The following is a 24,846-nucleotide window of genomic DNA, read 5'->3' as shown; positions in this document are numbered from 1 at the left end:
GTTGTTCATAGACTACAGCTCAGCGTTCAACACCATAGTCCCCACCAAGCTCATCACCAAGCTGGGGAACCTGGGACTGAACCCCTTCCCCTCTGCAACTGGATCCTGAACTTCCTGATAGTACGGCCCCAAATGGCGAGGGTAGGCAACTACACCTCCTTCATGGCAAACATTCAACATGGGGGACCCTCAGGGGTGTGTGCTTAGTCCTCTCCTGTACTCCCTGTTCACCCACAGAGAGTACTGTGTGGCCACGCACGACTCCAACACCATTATCAAGTTTGCTGACTACACAACGGTAGTAAGCCAGATCACGATGACGATGAGGGAGAGGACAACAAGGGGAGAGAACGCCATCCACATCAGCGGGGCTGTTGTGGAGCGGGTTGAGAGCTTCAAGTTCCTTGGCGCCCACATCTCTAAGGACTTAACATCGTCCGCACACACCCGCACAGTTGTGAAGATGGCACATCACAGCCTCTTCCCCCTGAGGAGGCTGAAAAGATTTGGCAATGGGCCCTCGGATCCTCAAAAAGTTCTACAGCTGCACCATCGAGAGCATCTTGACTGGCTGCATCACCGCTTAGTATGGTAAATGCACGGCCAAAATGCCCTGCCGACACTATATATACAAAAGTATGTGGACACCCCTTCAAATGAGTGGGTTCAGCTAATTCAGCTAGACCCGTTGCTGACAGGTGTATAAAATTGAGCACACAACCATGCAATCTCCATAGACAAACATTGGAAGTGGAATGGCCTTACTGAAGAGCTCAATGACTTTCAATGCGGCACCATTCAACAAGTCAGTGCCACCTTTCCAACAAGTCAGTTTGTCAAAAATAGGCAATGCGAGAGCTGCCCTGGTCAACTGTAAGTGCTGTTATTGTGAAGTGGAAACATCTAGGAGCAACAACGGTGGTAGGCCACACAAGCTCACAGAACGGGACCGCCGAGTGCTGAAGCACGAACGTAGCACTTAAAAATAGTCTGTCCTCGGTTGAAACACTACTACCAACTGTCAAACTGCCTCACAAGAAGTGTTTGTTGGGAGCTTCATGAAATGGGTTTCCATGGCCGAGCAACTGCACATAAACCTAAGATTACCATGTGCAATGCCAAACGTCAGCTGGAGTGGAGTAAAGCTCGCAGCCATTGGACTCTGAAGCAGTGGAAATGCTTTCTCTGGAGTGGTGAATCACGCTTCACCATCTGGCAGTCTGATGGATAAATCTGGGTTTGGCAGATGTCAGGAGAACGCTACCTGCACTATGCATAGTGTCAACTGTAAAGTTTGGTGGAGGAGGAATAATGGTTTGGACTAGGCCCCTTAGTTCCAGTGAAGGGAAATCTTAATGCTACAGCATACAATGGCATTCCAGACGATTCTGTGCTTTCAACTTTGTGGCAACAGTTTGGGGAAGGCCCTTTCCTGTTTCATCAGGACCATGCACCCGTGCACAAAGCGAGGTCCATACAGAAATGGTTTGTCGCGACAGGTGTGGAAGAACTTGACTGGCCTGCACAGAGCTCTGACCTCAACACGATCAAACACCTTTGGGATGAATTGGAACGGAGACTGCAAACCAGGCCTAATCGCCCAACATCATTGCCTGACCTCACTGATGCTCTTGTGGCTGAATAGAAGCAAGTCCCCGCAGCAACGTCCCAACCTCTAGTGGAAAGCCTTTCCAGAAACGTGCAGGCTGTTATAGCAGCAAAGGGGGGGGGGGGGGGACAACTCCATATTAATGCCCATGATTTTGGAATGAGACGTTCGACGAGCAGGTGTCCACATACTTTTTAGTGTATCTACCTCAAAGACCTCTGACCTCTGGTATTCCCTGTATATACTGTAGCTCCATTGTGTATTTTATTCTATTCCGTGTTACTATTTAATTTCTAAACTCTGCATCGTCGGGAAGGGCTGGTAAGCAGGCATTTCACGGTAAAGTCGACACCAGTTGCATTCAGCGCATGTGACAAATCCAATGTGATTTGAAGAATCATATTTTCATTACAGAGAGGAGAAGACGAAGGAGGGGAAGAGAGGAAAAACCTGCTGGTGAAAAATAAATCTCAGAAAGTGGCAGTGAAATATCGTCTGTGACACAAGGACATTTATACAGGTTAACCCTATTAAAAGAACAGGGGCCCTGTCTACCTCTGTTTGACTTTAACTACCCCCTCTTTTTTTTCACCATGAGGCTATTAGAATACGAAAACTCAGATGAGCAGATAGACTGTCAGCAACACAGCTCCGGTAGTAAGGAACAGGGCACTGTGACAGAGAGGGTCACAGAGACCTAGAAAGACAGACAGAGGTAGTAAAAGCACAGTACACATGGCTCAGATTCAGCGAATGCACTCACCGTTTAATTCAGGCTATTGAAATAATAGTGCTGGATGTTGCACCAAGGTCATACTGCTTTATGATAGGCTTCAGAGACCTAGAGTGGCATTTCCCCTCAGATCTCGCTCTCTCCTCTTTGAGCTCACTCTCTCAAACTCATGAATAACCCTAATATCAACACAAATGGGCTCCCTTCTTATGGACATGCTCTGGTGACCCTATTCCCATGGCCTATAGCAGCCCCCCCCCCCACACACACACACACACACCTCTTAGTTTTTGCCCTAGCACTACACAGCTGATTCAAAGAGCCAACTCATCATCAAGGTTTGATGATTTGAATCAGCCGTGTAGTGCTTTGGCAAAAAACGAAATGTGCACCCAGGGGGAGCCCCAGGACCGACTTTTGGGAAGCTATAGGGCAAAAGAGAAAGACACAGTCACCAAGGGGCGATTAGGTTAGGTGCGCTATCCATCCCTTCTAATTGGGCATGGACACAGGCACACACACACAGCTCCTGCCCCGTACTGCCAGGTTGTTCCTTCTCACACAGGGGACTTGGCCAGGTCGTGAGGACTCATGGCTAGGGGTTAGAGGTCAGACACGTGGCCCACTCCACATCCTGGTCCTCCTATGCCGCTCCACACCTCCCCGGCCACACGGGTAAAAGCACACAAGGAGGAAGGCTGTATTTCATAACATGTCAAATGGGTGGGGGTGAGGGTAGATCAGAAGCAAGGTCAAACTAAAATACCTTTACAAAGTCACTGGAAAGGGTGTGTGTGTATTGGGAGGAGGAGGGGGGGTCACAGGTCATTGGAATGCTAAATGTGCAGTAAAACCATGGAGCAGGAGTGTGTGTGTGTGTTACAAGTTATTTACATTATATGCAGCAGGAAATGGGCAGGAAAACTCATCTGAAGGGTTGAGGTAAGCAGCATCAAAGCCCTGTAGAGCCCAAGGTAAACTGTAATGTTATCCGACCCCCCCCCAAAAAAGAATATAGTAAAAGTAGCCATCCTTCCCAGCCAACCTGATGTAGCTCAGACACACACACTGTGTTTTTTAGGAGAGCAGAAGGATTAGTCTGCTAGTTGTAACCTCCGTCAGCCCGTCCACAAGGGCAGAGAACATGGCGGTGGTGGAGCACGATAACGTAATTACCTCAAATCTCATCCCCAGCAGTCACGTGACCGATGGATGGACGTTCACAGACAGCAGCAACCATGAGTGGTATTTCCTGCCCAGAGCTTGCCACAGCAAGGTCAAGCCAGGGAATGTTAAGTATTCTGCTGGTGTTGCAGGGCTGGAGAGAGGAGTGGCATCGTCTTGTCCTTTGTACCCTCTCCAACCACCGCTAGGATGTCTCCATGTTAAGGCTAAAGGGTTTAATCATAGTCCAAAACCTGTACACGTATGCACGGCAATGTTCTAGAATGTTGGACGGTTGGATTTCATACTTTTCGAATTCTCAGTGCAACTCAAGCAAGTTCTTCAACCGTTGACGCATTTAAATGAATAGAGGACGTGTACTGGAGCCGCGTTGGTTGGAATTGTGGTAAGGTGTGCGTTTGGGCTTTGTGTCCCCTGCGGAGGGCGGTTTCGGAGCCAGTCGCTATCGTATATGTCATAATGGGACGGCGGACAAATCGCGTCTCATCATCTGGGGACTATGACTTTATGCTTAAGCTATTTTTGTATTCTCAGCCGATAATTCGATCAAGCTAATACAGTAGCTAACGCCTTATATTTCAATTTCTTGACTGTTTCATGTCTTTTTGTTTTTTGTTGTTCTGCACAATATTGTGAGAGCTTTTGTAAACAGAAATGATTTCTAGTCAAGAGACAATATTGATATCAGCCACGCACAAGCCAAAAAGGAATCGGTTGTGACCAACCAGTGGTGGAAAAAGTACCCAGTTGTCATACTTAAGTAAAAGTAAAGATACCTTCATAGAAAATGACTCATGTAAAAGTGAGTCACCCAGTAAAATACTACTTCAGTGAAAGTCTAAAAGTATTTGGTTTTTAATATACCGAAGTATCAAAAGAAAGTGTAATTGCTAAAATTTACTTAAAGTATCAAAAGTAAAAGTATAAATAATTTCAAATTCTTTAGATTAGGCAAACCAGATGTCACAATTATATATATATATATATATATATATATATATATTTTTTTTTAAATCTACGGATAGCTAGGGGCATGCTACAACAATTGACAAACGAAGCATTTGTGTTTTCGTGAGTCCACCAAATAAGAGGCAGTAGAGATGACCATGACCAGGGATGTTCTCTTGATTAGTGTGTGAATTGGACAATTTTCCTGTCCCGCTAAGCATTCAAAACGTAACGAGTACTTTTGGGTGTCAAGGAAAACCTATGGAGTAAAAAGTACATCATTTTCTTTAGGAATGTAGAGAAGTAAATGTAGTCAAAAATATAAATAGTAAAGTACATAAACCCCAAAAAATGACTTACATAGTTTTAAAGTATTTTTACACCACTGGTTGTGACCCACCATTGGCCAGCCACGGGCATGGCTACAGTAGATAGTCTAACTGAAGCATGGTGCCTCTCACCTGTTTTACATTAGCAGCAGCAGCAGCTCAGACTCGGGCCAGGCCGTGGCTGGGCGACCAGGCTCATAGTGGAACATTAACTCTCCTTCCTGTTCCATATGAGAAGTTAAGCATGAACCCAGAAGAGCAGTAAAAGGCGGCTTGCAGGCCAAACTCTGCTCCTGGTCACACACATGGCAAATCTACATCATTTACCCTAACAAAACCACTACATTAAAGCAGAGAGGCTAGTCTGGTCTTAAATGCCACCCTAATCTTTGTGTAGTGCACTACTTTTGACCAGAACCACCTTATTGCATCCCCATATAGTACACTATGACATAAGACCAGAACCACCCTATTTTACCAGAGGCCATGGCTCTCAGTTGATGGAATATGAAAGGAGCGATACATTAAAAAAAGAGAGGCAAGGAGGTTCGATTGTCACTAGTTCGATTTCACCACAGCTATGTGTTCCTTGCGTCAATCTGGTGAAATGACTGTGAAATGGCTGGGTGAAGGCAGATCATATCCTGCCTGACTGTTTTAACTGACAGGGTTGGAATGGAGAGGAGAGGAAGCCCTACAGACTGACTCAATGTGCATCCCAAATTTCACCCTATACAGTGCACTACTTTTGACCAGACCCATATGGGCCCTGGTCACAAGTAGTGCACTATATGGGGTAAAGGATGCCATTTGGAATACAACTATGGTGCTTAAATAAAGACAGAGTCAGGGACTTAATCGAGCTTTAATACCAGTTTTCACAACTTCTGCTGGAGAGCTGTTTTTATGATTCCAGTCATGTGAAGTCACACTGGCTGGCTCTGTCTACTCAGCTGCTGTTATATCAGATATGAGGAAAAGTTGGCTTTGGGCACAAATACAGGATCAGCTTACCCTCTCCAGATACTGATATTAAACTATAGGGGAACAACACTAAACTGACCTTAGATCAATGTAAAGGGGAAACTACTGCAGCAGCTACTGTGTTCCATTGTCTCTCCTCCCTTTTCGGCTTACTGCTCATTCCTCACCATAGTCAAGGTTTTCATAACACATTCTGGGTGGATCTCTCTCAGTCATTTAAAGTAACTTCCTCTTATAATCTTCTCTCCTTAAATCTCAAAAGCATATGGTGGCGTGCTGGTTTCCTCTCCATCTCACTAGTTGCCCTTCTTGCATGAACAGTCACACTTGCCTTTGCTTACCAGCGCCGACTTTGCTGACCGCTGCTTTACTAAGGACATTCCTGTTGCTTACTAGAACTTTGATGTGTGGTTGTCTCACCTAGCTACCTTTCAGATGACTGCGCTAACTGTAAATCGCTCTGGATTAGAACATCTGCTAAATTGAGTGAAAATAGTCAAATGTAAATAGTCGGAGTTGGGTTCCTCTCCTCGTCTCCACGGACAGTAAACTATTGGGACACGTGAAAATCCCAGTGTGCATCCTCCATGTTGCGCTCACCTGCCCAAGCCAATGGTTGAGGAGTTCTTAAAACGCAGCAAGCGCAGAGAGGAATACAAACACAGCTGCAAACATCAAAAGGAATGTGTGCCTTATGACAAAAAAAGGTACATTTATTATCCGTACATGTTCACAACATTGGTCATCAGACATGTTGACGTCAATGACTTGGGAACATCATCCATCACCTTTACTACTTTACCTGGATCCCTGGGCATTTCTCAACATTTCTCAACCCCTTTTCACCTTTACTTTCCAATACTCCCGCAATCACAACATACAGTACTGTACGACAGAAAATGAACCTATTCTTGGAAATGTGGGTTCACATTCCAGTTCAAAATGACACTATGTCTTGATGACGGATAGTTTTAGATTAACTATAGCTGTCAGGTCATGTGCGTTTCCTTTTTTATTGGAGGGATAACCCTGATGGGCTGAAGTCACATTGGCCCTGTGTTAGCCGTTCCCTTCGATCAGATGTGAATGGATTCCCGACAGCTTTTCAGAAATAGCTTTGTTTTGGTTGTTCATGGCATTCCAAGGTTCAAAGTTCATCAGGAGAGACAGTTGTTTTGAAGTGGTAGAGAGGAAGAGAGGAGAGGCCCGGTCAGTCACATGGCTGGGGTTAATCTCCATGCCTAATCCCTAACCCCTCACCTCTTGGCCTTCTTCTCCTTCATGATCTTCTTGCTCTCCTCTCTCCGCCGTTTGTTGACGGGGTTTCGTGGATCGGAGATCTCAAATGTGTCTTCGTCCTGCATGTTGGCATCCTTGACTTTCCTGGTTTGCTCGTCAAACTGGAGAACATGGGCCATCCTAAAATCAGAGAAAGAGGAGGTTCAAAGAACAGCAAATAGAGCACTGTGATGGGAACTCGGTAAATCACATCTGGTGATATGGAACTCTCCATCTCTCCATCTGTTCCTCTCCATCAATTCAAATAGAATCACATTCCCTTTGAAGCCGGTGTTCTGTCACAACAGGCATTTATGGTATCAAGATGCCATGGTGGTGAGTGATGGCAGTGTATTGATGATAAAGGAATAGGCTACGGCTACAACACAGCAACGCGCGCACTATCACATTAGTGTAAGAATAAAAACATGGTACAAAATACAGGGTTGAAATGTTCTGTTCTCTCAGGGAGGAGCAGGAAGAGGATGGAGAGGAAGATGAGGAGGAATAGGAATAAGAGAAGGAAGATGACTGATATGCATGTGGAAGCATCCTTGGCTGTTCTCTTGTCCTTTGTGGACTAGCAGCAAGCAGCACCTCCGCAAAACAGAGAAAAGGGGAGAACGGCAGAATCTGAAGAGATTGTTCGGTTTAAAAAGGCAACTGACTTCATGATTCAACCTCTATCAACACTTTAACGAAAACCCCCTGACATGTTACCTAGTAGGCCAAGCGTGTCAGTGTAACAGTTATCAATCAAACTCCCAGTATATAGATACAGTGAGAGCAGGAATCCCCGGGGAGACAGCAGAGAGTGGAGAGAGAGGACTTCAAGAGGGGTTAGGCAGGTCTCCGGTGTCCATCACGCAGACACATCTGCCCGGCGCAGAGGGATTTGCGCTACATTCATAGCGCTCTGTCAGTGTCTTGACACGCCCCACCTGTTTGGAGGGTCCTGATGAAGGCCATGCGTCACCAGGGGCCACGGAGCTGCAACCCCCGGGGAATTAAAAACAAGATAAAAAGGGAAGATGCTATCACCAATTCACAGAAGCCGAGAGACGGAGACAAAGCCAAGCCAGACGAAGAGCTTCAGGCCCAAATCTTTTTGACTGTTTGCGCTATTACTGTGATGTACTACTATTACAGGTAGTTAGTTAAAGCCCTATCTTGTCCGAATCTGCCATATCTATCATTTTTACTTGGCGGGAAGATTATTATTCCAGTCCCAAAAACCTACCGTTTTTTTTGTGTTTTTTTTTATACAAACTCCCAGGTCCTTTGATAATATTTATCTAGTGTGAATCGTCACCACTGTGTTTTGAGGGATATTACAGAGTTGTACGGTGCTGCACACAGTTTGGGCAAGAACATGAGAACAAATTGATGCAAAGAGCTACAAAGTGTTATGCAAACAAAGTCCTATCCGTTTTGTCATATATCAACGCTCCCAGTGACTATGTCTTTTTTTTAAAGATTAAGTAAATGATAGTGCGCCAATGAATTGATAAATTGCCGAATACATCAGTTGATTAAAATGTCTGCATGCAGTTCATGTTTCTTATTGATACTATTTATACTTTCTCCTAACTGAAAGCCAATATTAGGCTATTCCTAGACAAGTTGAAATACATGGTCAAAAGTATGTGAAAAGCATCTCATTCCAAAATCAAGGGCATTAATATGGAGTTGGTCCTCCCTTTGCTGCTATAACATCCTCCTCTCTTCTGGGAAGGCTTTAATATGGAGTTGGTCCCCCCCCGTTTGCTGCTATAACAGCCTCCACTCTTCTGGGAAGGCTGTTCACTAGATGTTGGAACATTGCTGCAGGGACTTGCTTCCATTCAGACACAAGAGCATTAGTGAGGTATTGCACTGATGTTCGGCTATAACCCCATTGAACAGGGGGCCTGAGGTCAGGGCTCTGTGCAGGCCAGTCAAGTTCTTCAACACCGATCAACAAAATATTTCTGTATGGACCTTGCTTTGTGCACGGAGGAATTGTTATGCTGAAACAGGAAAGGGCCTTCCCCAAACGGTTGCCACAAAGTTAAAAGCACAGAATCATCTAGAATGTCATTGTATGCTGTAGCGTTAAGACTTTCCTTCACTGGAACTAAGGGGCCCGAACCATGAAACACAGCCCCAGACCATTATTCCTCCTCCAAACTTTACAGTTGGAACTATGCATTGGGGTAGGTAACGTTCTCCTGGCATCCGCCAAACCCAGATTTGTTTGCCGGACTGCCAGATGGTGAAGCGTGATTCAGCACTCCAGAGAACACGTTTCCACTGCTCCAGAGTCTAATGGCGGCAAGCTTTACACCACTCCTGCCAACGCTTGGCATTACACATGGTGATTTCAGGCTTGCATGCGGCTGCTCGGCCATGGAAACCCATTTCATGAAGCTCCCGACGAACACTTCTTGTGCTGACAATGCTTCTATTGGCAGTTTGGAACTCGGTAGTGAGTGTTGCAACAGAGGACAGATGAATTTTACGCTCTATGCGCTTCAGCACTCAGCGGTCCCATGCTGTGTTTGTGTGGCCTACCACTTCGCGGCTGAGCTGTTGTTGCTCCTAGATGTTTCCACCTCAAAATAACATCACTTACAGTTGACTGGGGCAGCTCTAGCAGGGCAAAAATTTGACGAACTGACTTGTTGGAAAGGTGGCATCCTATGACGGTGCCAGGTTAAAAGTCCCTGAGCTCTTCAGCAAGGCTATTCTACTGTCCATGTTTGTCTATGGAGATTGCATGGCTGTATGCTCAATTTTATACACCTGTCAGCAACGGGTGTGGCTGAAATGGCGAAATCCACTAATTTGAAGGGGTGTCGACATACTTTTGTATATATAGTGTATTTCATAGCAGTTTAGATGGTACAATGAATCTCTACACTTTGCTTGTTTTGTCATATAAACTGACATTAGGCACACTATTAGAATTTTAGCAACCAGGAAATGGCGGAGCGATTCCTGCATATTTCAACCAGTTTAGCTGGCAGCCATTTTGCACCATTCATGCCTAGAACAGCCTCCAGTCTTCCATCATAACAGTACATAAAAAGAAGAAAAAAAAGATTTACAGGGGGCAATTTCATAAAAATTAATCCCGTCCGAATCGGACAATGGAAAACACAGACAAGCCTGGGGTATTACTTACATAATGAACGTTCTATAGTAATAGAATATAAGCCAACCTATTGCTTTACAAGTTCTGCTGTATGGTCCTAGGGGGAGATCCCCTTTAAATCAGCCACTAAGATCACATTGAAATGTGTGTCCTCCTTGTATGTGTGTGTTGGATGGCGTGTGTCTGAGTGTGCACTTGAGTCTGTGTGCGAAGCGTACATTATGAGTGTATTTTTGTCAAGATGGCTTGTCTGTGTGTCTATGTGTGAGTGTGTGTGTGTGTGTCTGCCCATGTGCTTCGGTGAAGCGTGTGTATATAGTGGTCCTTGGTGGCTCAGTTGGTAGAGCATAAAAACATCTGCTAAATGGCATATTATATATACACTGAGTGTACAAAACACTCCCCCCCCCTTGCCCTCAAGACCGCCTCAGTTCCTCGGGGTGTGAACTGTACAAGGTGTCGAAAGCGTTCCAAAAGGGATGCTGGCCCATGTTGACTCCAATGCTTCACACAGTTGTGTCAAGTAGGCTGGATGTCCTTTGGGTGGTGGAGCATTCCTAATACACACAGGGAACTGTTGAGCGTTAAAAACCCAGCAGCGTTGCAGTGCTTGACACAAACCAGTGTGCCTGGCACCTACTACCATACCCCATTCAAAGGCACTTTCAATCGTTTGTCTTGCCCATTCCCCCTCTGAATGGCACACCCACACAATCCGTGTCTCAATTGTCTCGAGGCTTAAAAATCCTTCTTTGGCTTGTCTCCTCCCTTTCATCATCCGATTGAAGTGGATTTAACAAGTGACATCACAGCTTTCACCTGGTCAGTCTATGTCATGGAAAGAGCAGGTGTTCATAATGTTTTATACACTCAGTGTATATGTTTGTATGTGTAGGGCTGCACAATACAGGAACATATCTATCTAATTGCAATTTTTGTACCAAATACTGCAATTTTACTTGCGTATATAGATCAAAACACTTGGGAAAACGGTTGGAATCACAGAAATAGAATTATCATTCTAATTTCATGGTTGGAATACTGTGGACACTTGGAATGCAGTTTAGGTTGGCATGAAAATGAATGAAGAAAAATATGGGAGGAGATGGTTGTGACAGAGTAGGAACCAAAGTGTTGGTCAGTGTTTCCCAGGCGACCCTAATTAGATTTAAATAGATATGCATGTTCAGGCAAAGATGTTAGAACATTCTTCGCCTTGTCCTCTCTGATTAAGAAACAAGTTGTTGCACCACGGGTTCCGGCTGTATTAGAGTAAAAGTTTGCTCGCAAGATTTGCCGTATCTCACTGGACTTAGCTAGCAAAAATGTGTCTTAGCTCCTAATGCTAATTGTTAGCTAGCTAGTTAACTCCAGTGAGATACGGACACATTTGCAAGCTTGCTAAGACCAACTAAGTAGCGTGTTGCAGAGAGCAAGTTACACAAGCGAACAGTCAAATATACAAATGTTGATTTATGTTAAGGAGCAAAGTGGAACGCTGCCCACTGCAGTTCTTGTTTGGGAAAAATCTGTAGACTGCACGCTGTGGATTGGTCAATGGAGGCAGAGTGAATTCCCGAGCACAAGGAGAGTGACATGAAGGGTGGGGCTTGAAGTGCATGGGATTGGGAAGCAGCCTTAAGAAGAGAGAGGGAGAGAGAATCGTGCAACCTTATGTGTTTGTCTGCCTTTTAGTCTGCCTGGGTACATAGGTGAAGAATGTGTGTGTGCTCTGCAGTCCCCCCTCCTGTGTTCATGTGAACTGGGCAGTAGTAGTGACAGCTCATCCAGGACGTCATGGTGGCTCTACTCTGGCAGACTGAGGAGTCCTGCAGCGCGAGGCGGACCGCTACCATAATTTGTCTAGCAGCCTCAGTGATGACAGGAACACAGCCTCATTGCCCAGACTACAGAACAGTGTGTGTATGTGTGTGTGTGTGTGTGTGTGTGTATGTATACACACAGTGCATTCAGAAAGTATTCACACCCCTCGACCTTTTCCACATGTTGTGTTACAGCCTGAATTTAAAACGGATTAAATTGAGATTGTGTCAATCTACACACAACACCCCATAATGATGTTTTTCTAAATGTTTGCAAATGAATAAAAAATGAAAAGCTCAAAAGTCTCGAGTCAGTAAGTATTCAACATCAGCCTAAATAAGTTCAGGAGTAAAAATATGCTTAAGAAGTCACACAATAAATTGCATGGACTCACTCTGTGTGCAAAAATAGTGTTTAACATGATTTTTGAAAGACTACCCAATCTCTGTACCCCACACATACAAGTATCTGCAAGGTCCTTCAGTTGAGCAGTGAATTTCAAACACAGATGCAATGCCAAAAGCCATGGAGGTTTTCCAATGCCTATTGGTAGATGAGTAAAAAAAAAAAACTTAAACGCAGACATTAAATATCCCTTTGAGCATGGTGAAGCTATTAATTACACTTTGGATGGTGAATCAATACACCCGGTCACTACAAAGATACAGGTGTTTTTCCTAACTCAGTTGCCGGGGAGGAAGGAAACCACTTCGGGATTTCACCATGAAGCCAACGGTGACTTTTAAACAGTTACAGTTTAATGGCAGTTACAGGAAAAAACTGAGGATGGATCAACAACACTGTAGTTACTCCACAGTACTAACCTAAATGACAGAGTGAATAGAAGTGACAGTTAAATACATGGTTATTCCACTTTGTAACAACAAAATGTGGAAAAGGTCAAGTGGTGTGAATTCTCTTTGAAGGAACTCTCTATATATATATATATATATATATATATATATATATATATATATATATATATATATATATATATATATATATATATATATATATATATATATATATATATATATATATGTGTGCCAGGCTCTGGGCTCCCACCATTCAGCAATCCAGTCTGCTTATCAAACCCACTCTCTACCCAGAAGCCTCAGAACTCAGAAGCCTTTCCTCTATTTGTTTTTCTTTCGCTTTCTGAAAAGAGGGAGGAAAGAGGGAGGGATGGGGGTGGGGCGACGGGCTCTATGGCTGGCTTCTTGGAGTGTGTGTGTGTGTGTGTGTGTGTGTGTGTGTGAGCAGAGCGATCTAGAAAGTATAACGTTTGTAGACCCAGACGGAATAGTTTACAGTCCCCTGGCCCAGACTTGACTTGGGGAGTCTGACCTGTAGTAACCCAATAGTTCCTGTACCAGAGCTCGCAGAGTGGCACAGATATCCTACGCTAGTGCGTGGCTGGCGGGTGTTGTTCTAGATTAGGTCTGCGGCCCAAATGACACCCTATTCCCTATATAGTGCACTACTTCTTACCAGAGCCCTGTGCACCATTTGGGACCCGGGGTGCCTTTTGGGACACCGCCTGGGACTGCTAGGCTACTGTGCCCATCTTCCCTCCTCCTCCTCCTGTCTCATACCTAGCTGGCTGGCGGGGGCCAAACAGTGAGACTGAGCTGGGGGCCTGGCTGGCTGAGACTAATAGCAACTACAGGTTTTGTTATTCTAAATCTCTCACACAGACACTTTCCTCGAAGTTCAAACACATGGGATTAATTTCAGCCCTCTGACTCTCTCTCGCTCTCTATATATTGAGGTTTGAGAGAGAGACTCAGAGGTCTGTCGGTGAAAATCAGAATGGGAGAGGAAAACACGATGTAAAAGCTGATTTCCTGACTGTGGCTCTGTCTGCCCACTGAGGGAAACGGCAGAGAGACCAGGCTCTGCAAACACGCACACATACACACCGCTGTCTTCATTGCCTTCAATAAACTGGTATATCTGAATTACTGGCACGGCGTCAGGTGCCAATACACAGACACACGGGCCGTGTTTTAACTCCCAGCAGGAGCTGCTCCACAGGGCAATGTGTTAGCTAGCTTGTTTCCTGTAGGCTGGAGCTCGCCCTCCCTCCCCCTCCGTGTCTCTGCGTCTCGCTCTCAGTGAGTCGCAGTACTGCGGTGAGGCTCTCTGTTCTGGTCAGGACACGGCAGGACGTTGAAAACACATCAGCAGCAGAGAGGAGAAACGTCAAAACACAATCCATCTGAGGAGGTAATCAAATTGAAAAATAGAACCGAAATAGACCATAAATGTGACCGGCCGGGGGAGGAAAAAAATTGAATTCCATATGCATCTGATTTGTCTGACAGAAGGAGCGGTGCGAGCCAGCAGACTACAGTACTGAACAGTGTCCTCCTAACTGTAGTGTACATCCCATTCTATAGCTTCAGCCTGTGCGCACTAAAACCTTAGAGAAACATCCCTATACTTCCTCAAGTGCTAGTTTCTTACACAGTGGCAACTCAATGTTGTATTTTGTAAAACACACATTAGGGATGACAAAACCCTTCAGTCCTGGTCTAGGCCTAGATGGTAGAGAAAGTGGCATCCACTATTACTGTAGAGCTGTGCCGAGGGTCGGGAACGGCCTTTCCAACACACGCATCCGTAAAGACCCACACACAGGTAGTCGCGCGCACACACACACACCATGAGCCAAGCCTACTAGGACAAAACAAAAAATGTCAAAGTAAGAGAGAAATAAACATGCCCATGTTAGAGCAATCTTTTCACCTGGCTGGCAGTCTGTGTTTCTCTGAGAGTGCGGAAACTAAAACCTAAGGCTGGCACCCAGGCAGGCCATAGCTACATCTACAGTGCGTTGGGGAAACTATTCAAACCCCTGGACTTTGTTCAATTGATTCAATACATTTTTCCCCTCATCAATCTACACACAATACCCCATAATGACAAAGCAAAAATTTAGAAAAAAATGCCTTATTTACATAAGTATTCAGACTCTTCACTATGAGACTCAAAATTGAGATCAGGTGCATCCTGTTTCCATTGATCATCCTTGAGATGTTTCTACAACTCGATTGTAGTTCACCGGTGGTAAATTCCATTGATTGGACATGATTTGGAAAGGCACACACCTGTCTATATAAGGTCCCACAGCTGACAGTGTGTGTCAGAACAAAAACCAAGCCATGTCAAAGGAATTGTCAAAGAGCCTCAAGACAGGATTGTGACAAGGTACAGATATGGGGAAGGGTACCAAAACATTTCAGCAGCTCTGAAGGTCCCCAAGAACACAGTGGCCTCCATCATTCTCAATGAAAGAAGTTCCTAGAGCTGGTCGCCGGGCCAAACTGTGCAATCAGGGGAGAAGGGCCTTTGTCAGGGGGGTGACCAAGAAACCAATGGTCAGTCTGACAGAGCTCTAGAGTACCTCTGTGGAGATGGGAGAACCTTCCAGAAGGACAACCATCTCTGCAGCACTCCACCAATCAGGCCTTTATGGTAGAGTGGCAAGACGGAAGCTACTCCTGAGTAAAAGGCACATGACAGCCCGCTTGGAGTTTGCCAAAAGGCACCTAAAGACTCTCAGACCAAGAGAAACAAGATTCTCTGGTTTAATGAAACCAAGATTGAACTCTTTGGCCTGAATGCCACGTCTGGAGGAAACCTGGCACCATCTCAATCTACAGTGAAGCATGGTTGTGGCAGTGCGACAAGTCTCTGAATCCTTGAGTGGCCCAGCCAGAGCCTGACCTTGAACCCAATCGAACATCTTTGGAGAGACCTGAAAATAGCTGTACACCAACGCTCCCCATCCAACCTGACAGAGCTTGAGAGGATCTGCAGAGAAGAATGGGAGAAAACTCATCAAATACAGGTGAGCCAAACTTGTAAGCGTCATACCCAAGAAGACTTGAGGTTGTAATCGCTGCCAAAGGTGCTTCAACAAAGTACTGAGTAAAGGGTCTGAATACTTATGTCAATGTGATAGTTTTTATTTTATAGTGTTTACGTAGTGCGTACAGCCCAGTACATTACTGGGGCTAAGCTTCCTGCCATCCAGGACCTCTACACCAGGCGGTGTCAGAGGAAGGCCCTAAAAATTGTCAAAGACACCAGGCATAGACTGTTCTCTCTACTACCGCATGGCAAGTGGTACCGGAGTGCCAAGTCTAGGACAAAACGGCTTCTCAACAGTTTTTACCCCCAAGCCATAAGACTCCTGAACAGGTAATCAAATGTCTGCCCGGACTATTTGCATTGTGCCCCCCCCCCCCCCGACCCCTATTTTTCCCGCTGCTGCTACTCTCTCTTTATCATATATGCATAATCACTTTAACCATATCTACATGTACATACAACCTCAATCAGCCTGACGAACCGGTGTCTGTATGTAGCCTCGCTACTGTATATAGCCTGTCTTTTTTACTGATGTTTTATTTCTTTACTGACCTATTCTTCACCTAATACCTTTTTTTTGCACCATTGGTTAGAGCCTGTAAGTAAGCATTTCACTGTAAGGTCTACACCTGTTGTATTCGGCGCACGTGACAAATTCGATTTGCAAACATTTCTAAAACCCAGTTTTTGCTTTGTCATTCAAATCAAATCAAATTTTATTTGTCACATACACATGGTTAGCAGATGTTAATGCGAGTGTAGCGAAATGCTTGTGCTTCTAGTTCCGACAATGCAGTAATAACCAACAAGTAATCTAACTAACAATTCCTAAACTACTGTCTTATACACAGTGTAAGGGGATAAAGAATATGTACATAAGGATATATGAATGAGTGATGGTACAGAGCAGCATAGGCAAGATACAGTAGATGGTATCGAGTACAGTATATACATATGAGATGAGTATGTAAACAAAGTGGCATAGTTAAAGTGGCTAGTGATACATGTATTACATAAGGATGCAGTCGATGATATAGAGTACAGTATATACGTATGCATATGAGATGACTAATGTAGGGTAAGTAACATTATATAAGGTAGCATTGTTTAAAGTGGCTAGTGATATATTTAAATCATTTCCCATCAATTCCCATTATTAAAGTGGCTGGAGTTGAGTCAGTGTCAGTGTGTTGGCAGCAGCCACTCAATGTTAGTGGTGGCTGTTTAACAGTCTGATGGCCTTGAGATAGAAGCTGTTTTTCAGTCTCTCGGTCCCAGCTTTGATGCACCTGTACTGACCTCGCCTTCTGGATGATAGCGGGGTGAACAGGCAGTGGCTCGTGTGGTTGATGTCCTTGATGATCTTTATGGCCTTCCTGTAACATCGGGTGGTGTAGGTGTCCTGGAGGGCAGGTAGTTTGCCCCCGGTGATGCGTTGTGCAGACCTCACTACCCTCTGGAGAGCCTTACGGTTGAGGGCGGAGCAGTTGCCGTACCAGGCGGTGATACAGTCCGACCAGGATGCTCTCGATTGTGCATCTGTAGAAGTTTGTGAGTGCTTTTGGTGACAAGCCGAATTTCTTCAGCCTCCTGAGGTTGAAGAGGCGCTGCTGCGCCTTCTTCACGATGCTGCCTGTGTGAGTGGACCAATTCAGTTTGTCTGTGATGTGTATGCCGAGGAACTTAAAACTTACTACCCTCTCCACTACTGTTCCATCGATGTGGATAGGGGGGTGTTCCCTCTGCTGTTTCCTGAAGTCCACAATCATCTCCTTAGTTTTGTTGACATTGAGTGTGAGGTTATTTTCCTGACACCACACTCCGAGGGCCCTCACCTCCTCCCTGTAGGCCGTCTCGTCGTTGTTGGTAATCAAGCCTACCACTGTTGTGTCGTCCTCAAACTTGATGATTGAGTTGGAGGCGTGCGTGGCCACGCAGTCGGTGGGTGAACAGGGAGTACAGGAGAGGGCTCAGAACGCATCCTTGTGGGGCCCCAGTGTTGAGGATCAGCGGGGAGGAGATGTTGTTACCTACCCTCACCACCTGGGGGCGGCCCGTCAGGAAGTCCAGTACCCAGTTGCACAGGGCGGGGTCGAGACCCAGGGTCTCGAGCTTGATGACGAGCTTGGAGGGTACTATGGTGTTGAATGCCGAGCTGTAGTCGATGAACAGCATTCTCACATAGGTATTCCTCTTGTCCAGATGGGTTAGGGCAGTGTGCAGTGTGGTTGAGATTGCATCGTCTGTGGACCTATTTGAGCGGTAAGCAAATTGGAGTGGGTCTAGGGTGTCAGGTAGGGTGGAGGTGATATGGTCCTTGACTAGTCTCTCAAAGCACTTCATGATGACGGAAGTGAGTGCTACGGGCGGTAGTCGTTTAGCTCAGTTACCTTAGCTTTCTTGGGAACAGGAACAATGGTGGCCCTCTTGAAGCATGTGGGAACAGCAGACTTGTATAGGGATTGATTGAATATGTCCGTAAACACACCAGCTAGCTGGTCTGCGCATGCTCTGAGGGCGCGGCTGGGGATGCCGTCTGGGCCTGCAGCCTTGCGAGGGTTAACACGTTTAAATGTTTTACTCACCTCGGCTGCAGTGAAGGAGAGACCGCATGTTTCCGTTGCAGGCAGTGTCAGTGGCACTGTATTGTCCTCAAAGCGGGCAAAAAAGTTATTTAGTCTGCCTGGGAGCAAGACATCCTGGTCCGTGACTGGGCTGGATTTCTTCCTGTAGTCCGTGATTGACTGTAGACCCTGCCACATGCCTCTTGTGTCTGAGCCGTTAAATTGGGATTCTACTTTGTCTCTGTACTGACGCTTAGCTTGTTTGATAGCCTTACGGAGGGAATAGCTGCATTGTTTGTATTCAGTCATGTTACCAGACACCTTGCCCTGATTGAAAGCAGTGGTTCGCGCTTTCAGTTTCACGCGAATGCTGCCATCAATCCAAGGTTTCTGGTTAGGGAATGTTTTAATCGTTGCTATGGGAACGACATCTTCAAAGCAAGTTCTAATGAACTCGCACACCGAATCAGCGTATTCATCAATGTTGTTATTTGACGCAATACAAAACATGTCCCAGTCCACGTGATGGAAGCAGTCTTGGAGTGTGGAGTCAGCTTGGTCGGACCAGCGTTGGTCAGACCTCAGCGTGGGAGCTTCTTTTTTAGTTTTTGTCTGTAGGCAGGTATCAGCAAAATGGAGTCGTGGTCAGCTTTTCCAAAGGGGGCGGGGCAGGGCCTTATATGCGTCGCGGAAGTTAGAGTAACAGTGATCCAAGGTTTTTCCGCCCCTGGTTGCGCAATCGATATGCTGATAAAATTTAGGGAGTCTTGTTTTCAGATTAGCCTTGTTAAAATCCCCAACAACGATGAATGCAGCCTCCGGATAAATGGTTTCCAGTTTGCAAAGAGTTAAATAAAGTTCGTTCAGAGCCATCGATGTGTCTGCTTGGGGGGGATATATACGGCTGTGATTATAATCGAAGAGAATTCTCTTGGTAGATAATGCGGTCTACATTTGATTGTGAGGAATTCTAAATCAGGTGAACAGAAGGATTTGAGTTCCTGTATGTTTCTTTCATCGCACCATGCCTCGTTAGCCATAAGGCATACGCCCCCACCCCTCTTCTTTACCAGAAAGGTGTTTGTTTCTGTCGGCGCGATGCGTGGAGAAACCCGTTGGCTGCACCGCATCGGATAGCGTCTCTCCAGTGAGCCATGTTTCCGTGAAGCACAGAACGTTACAGTCTCTGATGTCCCTCTGGAATGCTACCCTTGCTCGGATTTCATCAACCTTGTTGTCAAGAGACTGGACATTGGCAAGAAGAATGCATTATGGGGTATTGTGTGTAGATTGATGAGGGAAAAAATCTACTCAATCAAGTTTAGAATAATGCTGTAAAAGCATCAAAATGTGGAAAAAGTCAAGGGGTCTGAATACTTTCCGAATGCACTGTATGTAATCTAGAGCAGTCAGAGTGTGTTGATCCACTGTATAAAGTTCAACAGTGTGTCAAGTCGTTAAGGAGCAGCTCCTCAGGCCTGTGTTATGACTGGGCATTAACAGACATAACATATCTGTTACAGAATGGGAGGGGGGGGGCTCTGGCTGGTCTACTAGAACTGTCTCGTCCTGAATGGCACCCTATTCCATCAATATCATGACGTTGAATCAAAGTGGAAAACTGGTTGGAGCTGCAAAAAGTCCTCGACGTAAGGGCATTTCCGTCTTTTCATCCCCAACTTTGAACCTAAATCCAATGATATGGTGACATTTTTTGTTGATTTCAAGTTGAATTCACGTTAGTTGACAACTCATCCAAATGTAAATCAAAACTAGATGTTGAACTGACTTCTGTGCCCAGTGGGAAACTTTGCTTAGGACTTATTGCAAGTAAGGCTGTTCCCGACTAAAAAAAAAATCTTGGTTGACCGAGAGTCGTCCTGACAGACCATGTGTGTTTCAATAAAATCAACTACATATGCACTGAGCTTGTTTGATGCTTTAAGCACACGGTTTGATTAAATAATGGAGACACAAAAATGACTCAAGAAAGAGCCCGATGGTCACACTGTGTTAACAAATAGTAGTGAGACCTGCGTGCATATTATGTGTGACAAACAGGTGCTGTTAGATTACAGTATTATTTTTCTGCCTGTTGGGAACAGTGTAAACAACACTAAATAAATTTAAGTAATACAAGTCTGTTCTAACGAAAAACGTTTGTAAAGCCTTTATTACAGCATAACAAAATCTAAAAATAACCGAATCTGTACAATTGCTTTATCCAACATATTGCTGTTGTATATTAAACAAACAAAACAGGCAACAGAAGCAAGATCTGTCATATTTATGTAGATATTTGTGACTAATTTCAGGAAACTAGGCATATGTCACGGGTCCCTACTCACAGGAACACATTTGAACTAAAACTTTGTTTTTGGGGGCAGAAATGCCTTCTGGAACATGTGAACTTTCATGTGCCTTAATCACAAACTTGTACGCCATATGTAAATACGAATACAATTGTTAAATTATGAGCCTAGTTGGTTTAGCCACAGAAAAAGCCAGCAACCTTCCCGCTAACTATGATTGGCTGAGATAATGAATGGCTGGACATGCCGAGACATGAGTTCGGATTGGTCTGCCATAAAAATCCTTTTAAAAAAACCAACCCAAACATATATATTCTGTAGTAGAACTGCATAAGTGTTGCTCTTCATAAATCATGATTTGGGATTATGGTTCATTGTTTAGCTAGCTACATGTCTTATCAAAAGACTCCCCTATGCAAGTATTAATTTCAATAGAATGTCACTGTTAGCTACATTTTCAGATATTACACGTTTCTAATTTGGCAGAAAGTCATATTCATTTCAAGTTAAAGTGTAAAGTGTACTGTTAGCTAGCCAGCTAAAATTAGCTGGCTGGCTCGCTAGCTAACGTTACGTGTATGATATTATTATTCGTATCTCAGAGCCATTTGCTTTGCTAGTTATAGCCTAATGTTAACTAGCTAACATTGAACCTGGTTGGTTAGCTACCTCCAGATTAATGCAGGGTAGTAACGTCATGAGTTAGAATTATGGTTCATTGTTTACCTAGCTAGCTAGCGACATGTTTTAACAGAAGATTCCACTTTGCAAGTAACCATTTCAACAGAATGTCACTGTGACAACTGTTGATAGACGTAGCTGGTAAATTCGCTCTGGCTATCTTCTCCGATTTCAGAAAACTCTCGTCCGAGTGTGCTAGAGCGCAGAATAACTGACGAAAGTTACGAACGCTCAACGCCTGTTAAATATGGGCGGTAAATATGTCAGTAAACGTTGACAAAAAATAGACTTCAATTGTTGCAAGCTCTGGATAACATGAAAACAGCCTAACCAGCTCTGCTAGGGCGAGTAAAATGATCAGTGAGCTGTTCTCTTGTTTGTGTCTGGAAGTACACTAACATTAGCCAGTTAGATCGGGTGCTTGACTGATGTTGTTAGGACCGAACGCTCAGATCAACCCGTAACTTCTTGGTGCCAGGGAGCAGTATTTTCACATCCGGATGAAATGCATGCCCAAATTCAACTGCCGGCTACTCATCCCCAGAAGATAAAATATGCATATTATTAGTAGATTTGGATAGACAACACTCTGAAGTTTCTAAAACTGTTTGAATCATGTCTGTGAGTATAACATAACTTATGTAGAAGGCGAAACCCTGAGGAAAAACCATTCAGATTTTTGAGGTCATTTCGCTTTTCATTGGGAATTCAGATTTCTAAGGGACCTTCTTGCAGTTCCTACCACTTCCACTGGATGTCACCAGTCTTTAGAAATTGGTTGAGGTTTTTCCTTTGTGTAATGAAGAAGTAGCCCTGTTCAAAACAAGGGTCACTTCAAGTGTACTGTTTGTTAGAGGCGCGAGACCAGAAAGGTAGCGTCAGTTTGTTTTCTTCCTGTATTGAACACCGATCATCCAGTCTTCAATTTTATCGATTATTTACTTTAAAAATACCTAAAGTTGTATTACAAAAGTAGTTTGAAATGTTTTGGCAAAGTTTACAGGTAACTTTTGAGATATGTTGTAGTCACGTTGGAACCAGTGTTTTCCTGAATCAAACGTGCCAAATAAATGGACATTTTGGATATATATCGACGGAATTATTCAAACAAAAGGACCATTTGTGATGTTTATGGGACATATTGGAGTGCCAACAGAAGAAGCTCGTCAAAGGTAAGGCATGATTTATATTTTTATTTCTGTGTTTTGTGTCGCGCCTGCAGGGTTGAAATATGTTTTCTCTCTTTTGTTTACGGAAGTGCTATCCTCAGATAATAGCATCGTTTGCTTTTGCCGAAAGCCTTTTTTAAATCTGACATGTTGGCTGGCTTCACAACACGTGTAGCTTTAATTTGGTATCTTACATGTGTGTTGTCATGAAAGTTTGATTTTTATAGTAATTTATTTGAATTTGGCGCTCTGCATTTTCACTAGCTTTTGGCCAGGTGGGACGCTACCCTCCCACATATCCCAGAGAGGTTAAAGAGAATTTGTATCGCAAATAAAGTTGCATAAATAACTCAAAATGAAGCATATAGGAGGAACTGTTTCTTTGTTAAATGCTCAACAGAGAATAGTCGCTTGTGCGAACTTCCTCGTACATCGTTTGAGGAAAAATAGCCTTTATTTATTCTGCTATGTTCAATTGTATTCTTATTACCATAAAATAATACCACAGGAATTATAAGCAAATATTGCCTGCTAAATTAACTAGTGTAGGCCACAGTCATATGGCATAGCCAGAGCAGGGTCTAACATAAGGACGACTCAGAATATGCTATTCTGTTCTTCTGAAATAGGGTACATTTTCTTCAAATCATGTTTCTTTAGACCTGCCTAAAATAAATAATGGTTTTATTGTGATGGTGTAGGCTATATTAAATGGATTTATTAAACTTTTTCAAATGTAGATGTTCCAAAAGGTCCACATCATTGGCTTGTAGGCTATGTGTGGAAGCCCGGAGATGCTAAATGTCTGGGATATTTTATGTTAAACAACAGTCAATTACCTTGAGACCGGCATTGTCATTTGCATGACAATCACCGGCTGACAAAATATCATGAGCGCCAGAACGCTAACCATAACGTACCATCCTTTGTCGTCGTCCTCTGCCAGCTCCTCGGGGGCCTCCTCAGGGGCCTCGGAGGTCTCAGTGATGGCTGAAGACAGCTTGGACTTGAATCGGTCCAGCAGCGCCATTGTCTACAAGACAATCAGCTTAACGGTCACTGGGAGATCTGGGTCACTAACAAAACAAAATCTTAAGATCTAACGCTCATCTAAGTCTCAGACTTTCACCTCAACCCCCTGTTGCATCAAGAAGAAAATGCACTGCTGGTAATTTATGTGTTTGACTGAAAGACGTCATCATTAATGTCATCAACACTATAATCCCAGAGCTCCAATTGACCACAATGAGGACCAGTAGGAAAATGTACACACTAACTACTGAAAGTCGCTCTGGACAAGAGCTTCTGCTAAATGACTCAAATGTAATGTGTGTAGAGAGTAAATGACAGCTGACACAGTTTTGAGTAATGACTCCTCTGTTACCTGCGCTTCTCTGCTGGATCCCTTCTTCAGTTTCTGTTTCCTCATGTCTTCATATTTCTTCTTGCCCTCCAGGTACTCCGCCACCGCCTCGCTGCCTGGCTTCTTCTCTTCTATAGGGACCCAGTAAGGTACTAGTTAGTTAACAGTCAGTTCATTGTTAGTTAATAGTCGGTTCGCAAGCTTGGATATATTAAGGCATTGCCCCGCTGTCTTGTCTGTCTTTTTGTCTTCTACATTGAAGTTGATAGAGTTAGTTATTTAGCAGTTCATTTACAGTTAGCCTAGTTAATGTATCACATTAAGCAGTGACAATAGCAAAAAACACTATCAGACACAATGCAGAGGAAAAAACATCAAACATGTAAAAACCATCTGAAGCTCTGCCTCGTCATTAGTAAGAGATCAGCTCAGAGAGAGGGACCCGTCATCGGGTCACAATGACAAACACAAACTGAATTGATCTGATTTGAGGGAAAGATCCACTACTGCATGGCTAACAGATCCAGCAGGATGACTGATGGGCTCCAAGTTTAACAAGGAAACCCCTTTCCTTCTGCCATGAGACCCCTCTCTTTCTGCTCTGCATCAGAGCCAGCCACATCCAACATATTGTAAATGTTCCCAATGAAAAAAATGAAAAAACGTCTGAATTCTTCAACTTCAGCCTTGAGACTGGATGGAGACTGCTCAGGGAAAGTATACCTCTGGGCAAGCAGAGTTTAAATGAGAAAACCAAGTGGCTCGACATTTTTGCCTCAAATAAGTGGATATACCTTGTATTATTCAAGCACAACAATACTTACAAAAGCACAGTAGTAGGTCTACTTAATA

The 24,846-nt window shown here is 44.2% G+C and overlaps 1 protein-coding gene across 1 annotated transcript in view; it reads right to left on the bottom strand.

Moving 5' to 3' along the window:
- Positions 1 to 6,467: 6,467 nt before the first annotated feature.
- LOC135517687 (spliceosome-associated protein CWC27 homolog) overlaps positions 6,468 to 24,846 on the bottom strand; it is a 50,152-nt gene continuing 31,773 nt past the window's right edge. The window contains 3 exon segments of the mRNA XM_064942201.1: positions 6,468 to 7,207; positions 23,552 to 23,664; positions 24,016 to 24,125. Of these exon segments, the coding sequence (XP_064798273.1) occupies positions 7,045 to 7,207; positions 23,552 to 23,664; positions 24,016 to 24,125 (386 nt within the window). The 3' untranslated portion in view covers positions 6,468 to 7,044.

Source organism: Oncorhynchus masou, chromosome 28 (assembly GCF_036934945.1).
Source record: "Oncorhynchus masou masou isolate Uvic2021 chromosome 28, UVic_Omas_1.1, whole genome shotgun sequence".
Classification (NCBI taxonomy): Eukaryota; Metazoa; Chordata; class Actinopteri; order Salmoniformes; family Salmonidae; genus Oncorhynchus; species Oncorhynchus masou.
The sequence above is the reverse complement of the archived record's forward strand: the minus strand, read 5'-3'. Positions and strand labels throughout refer to the sequence as shown.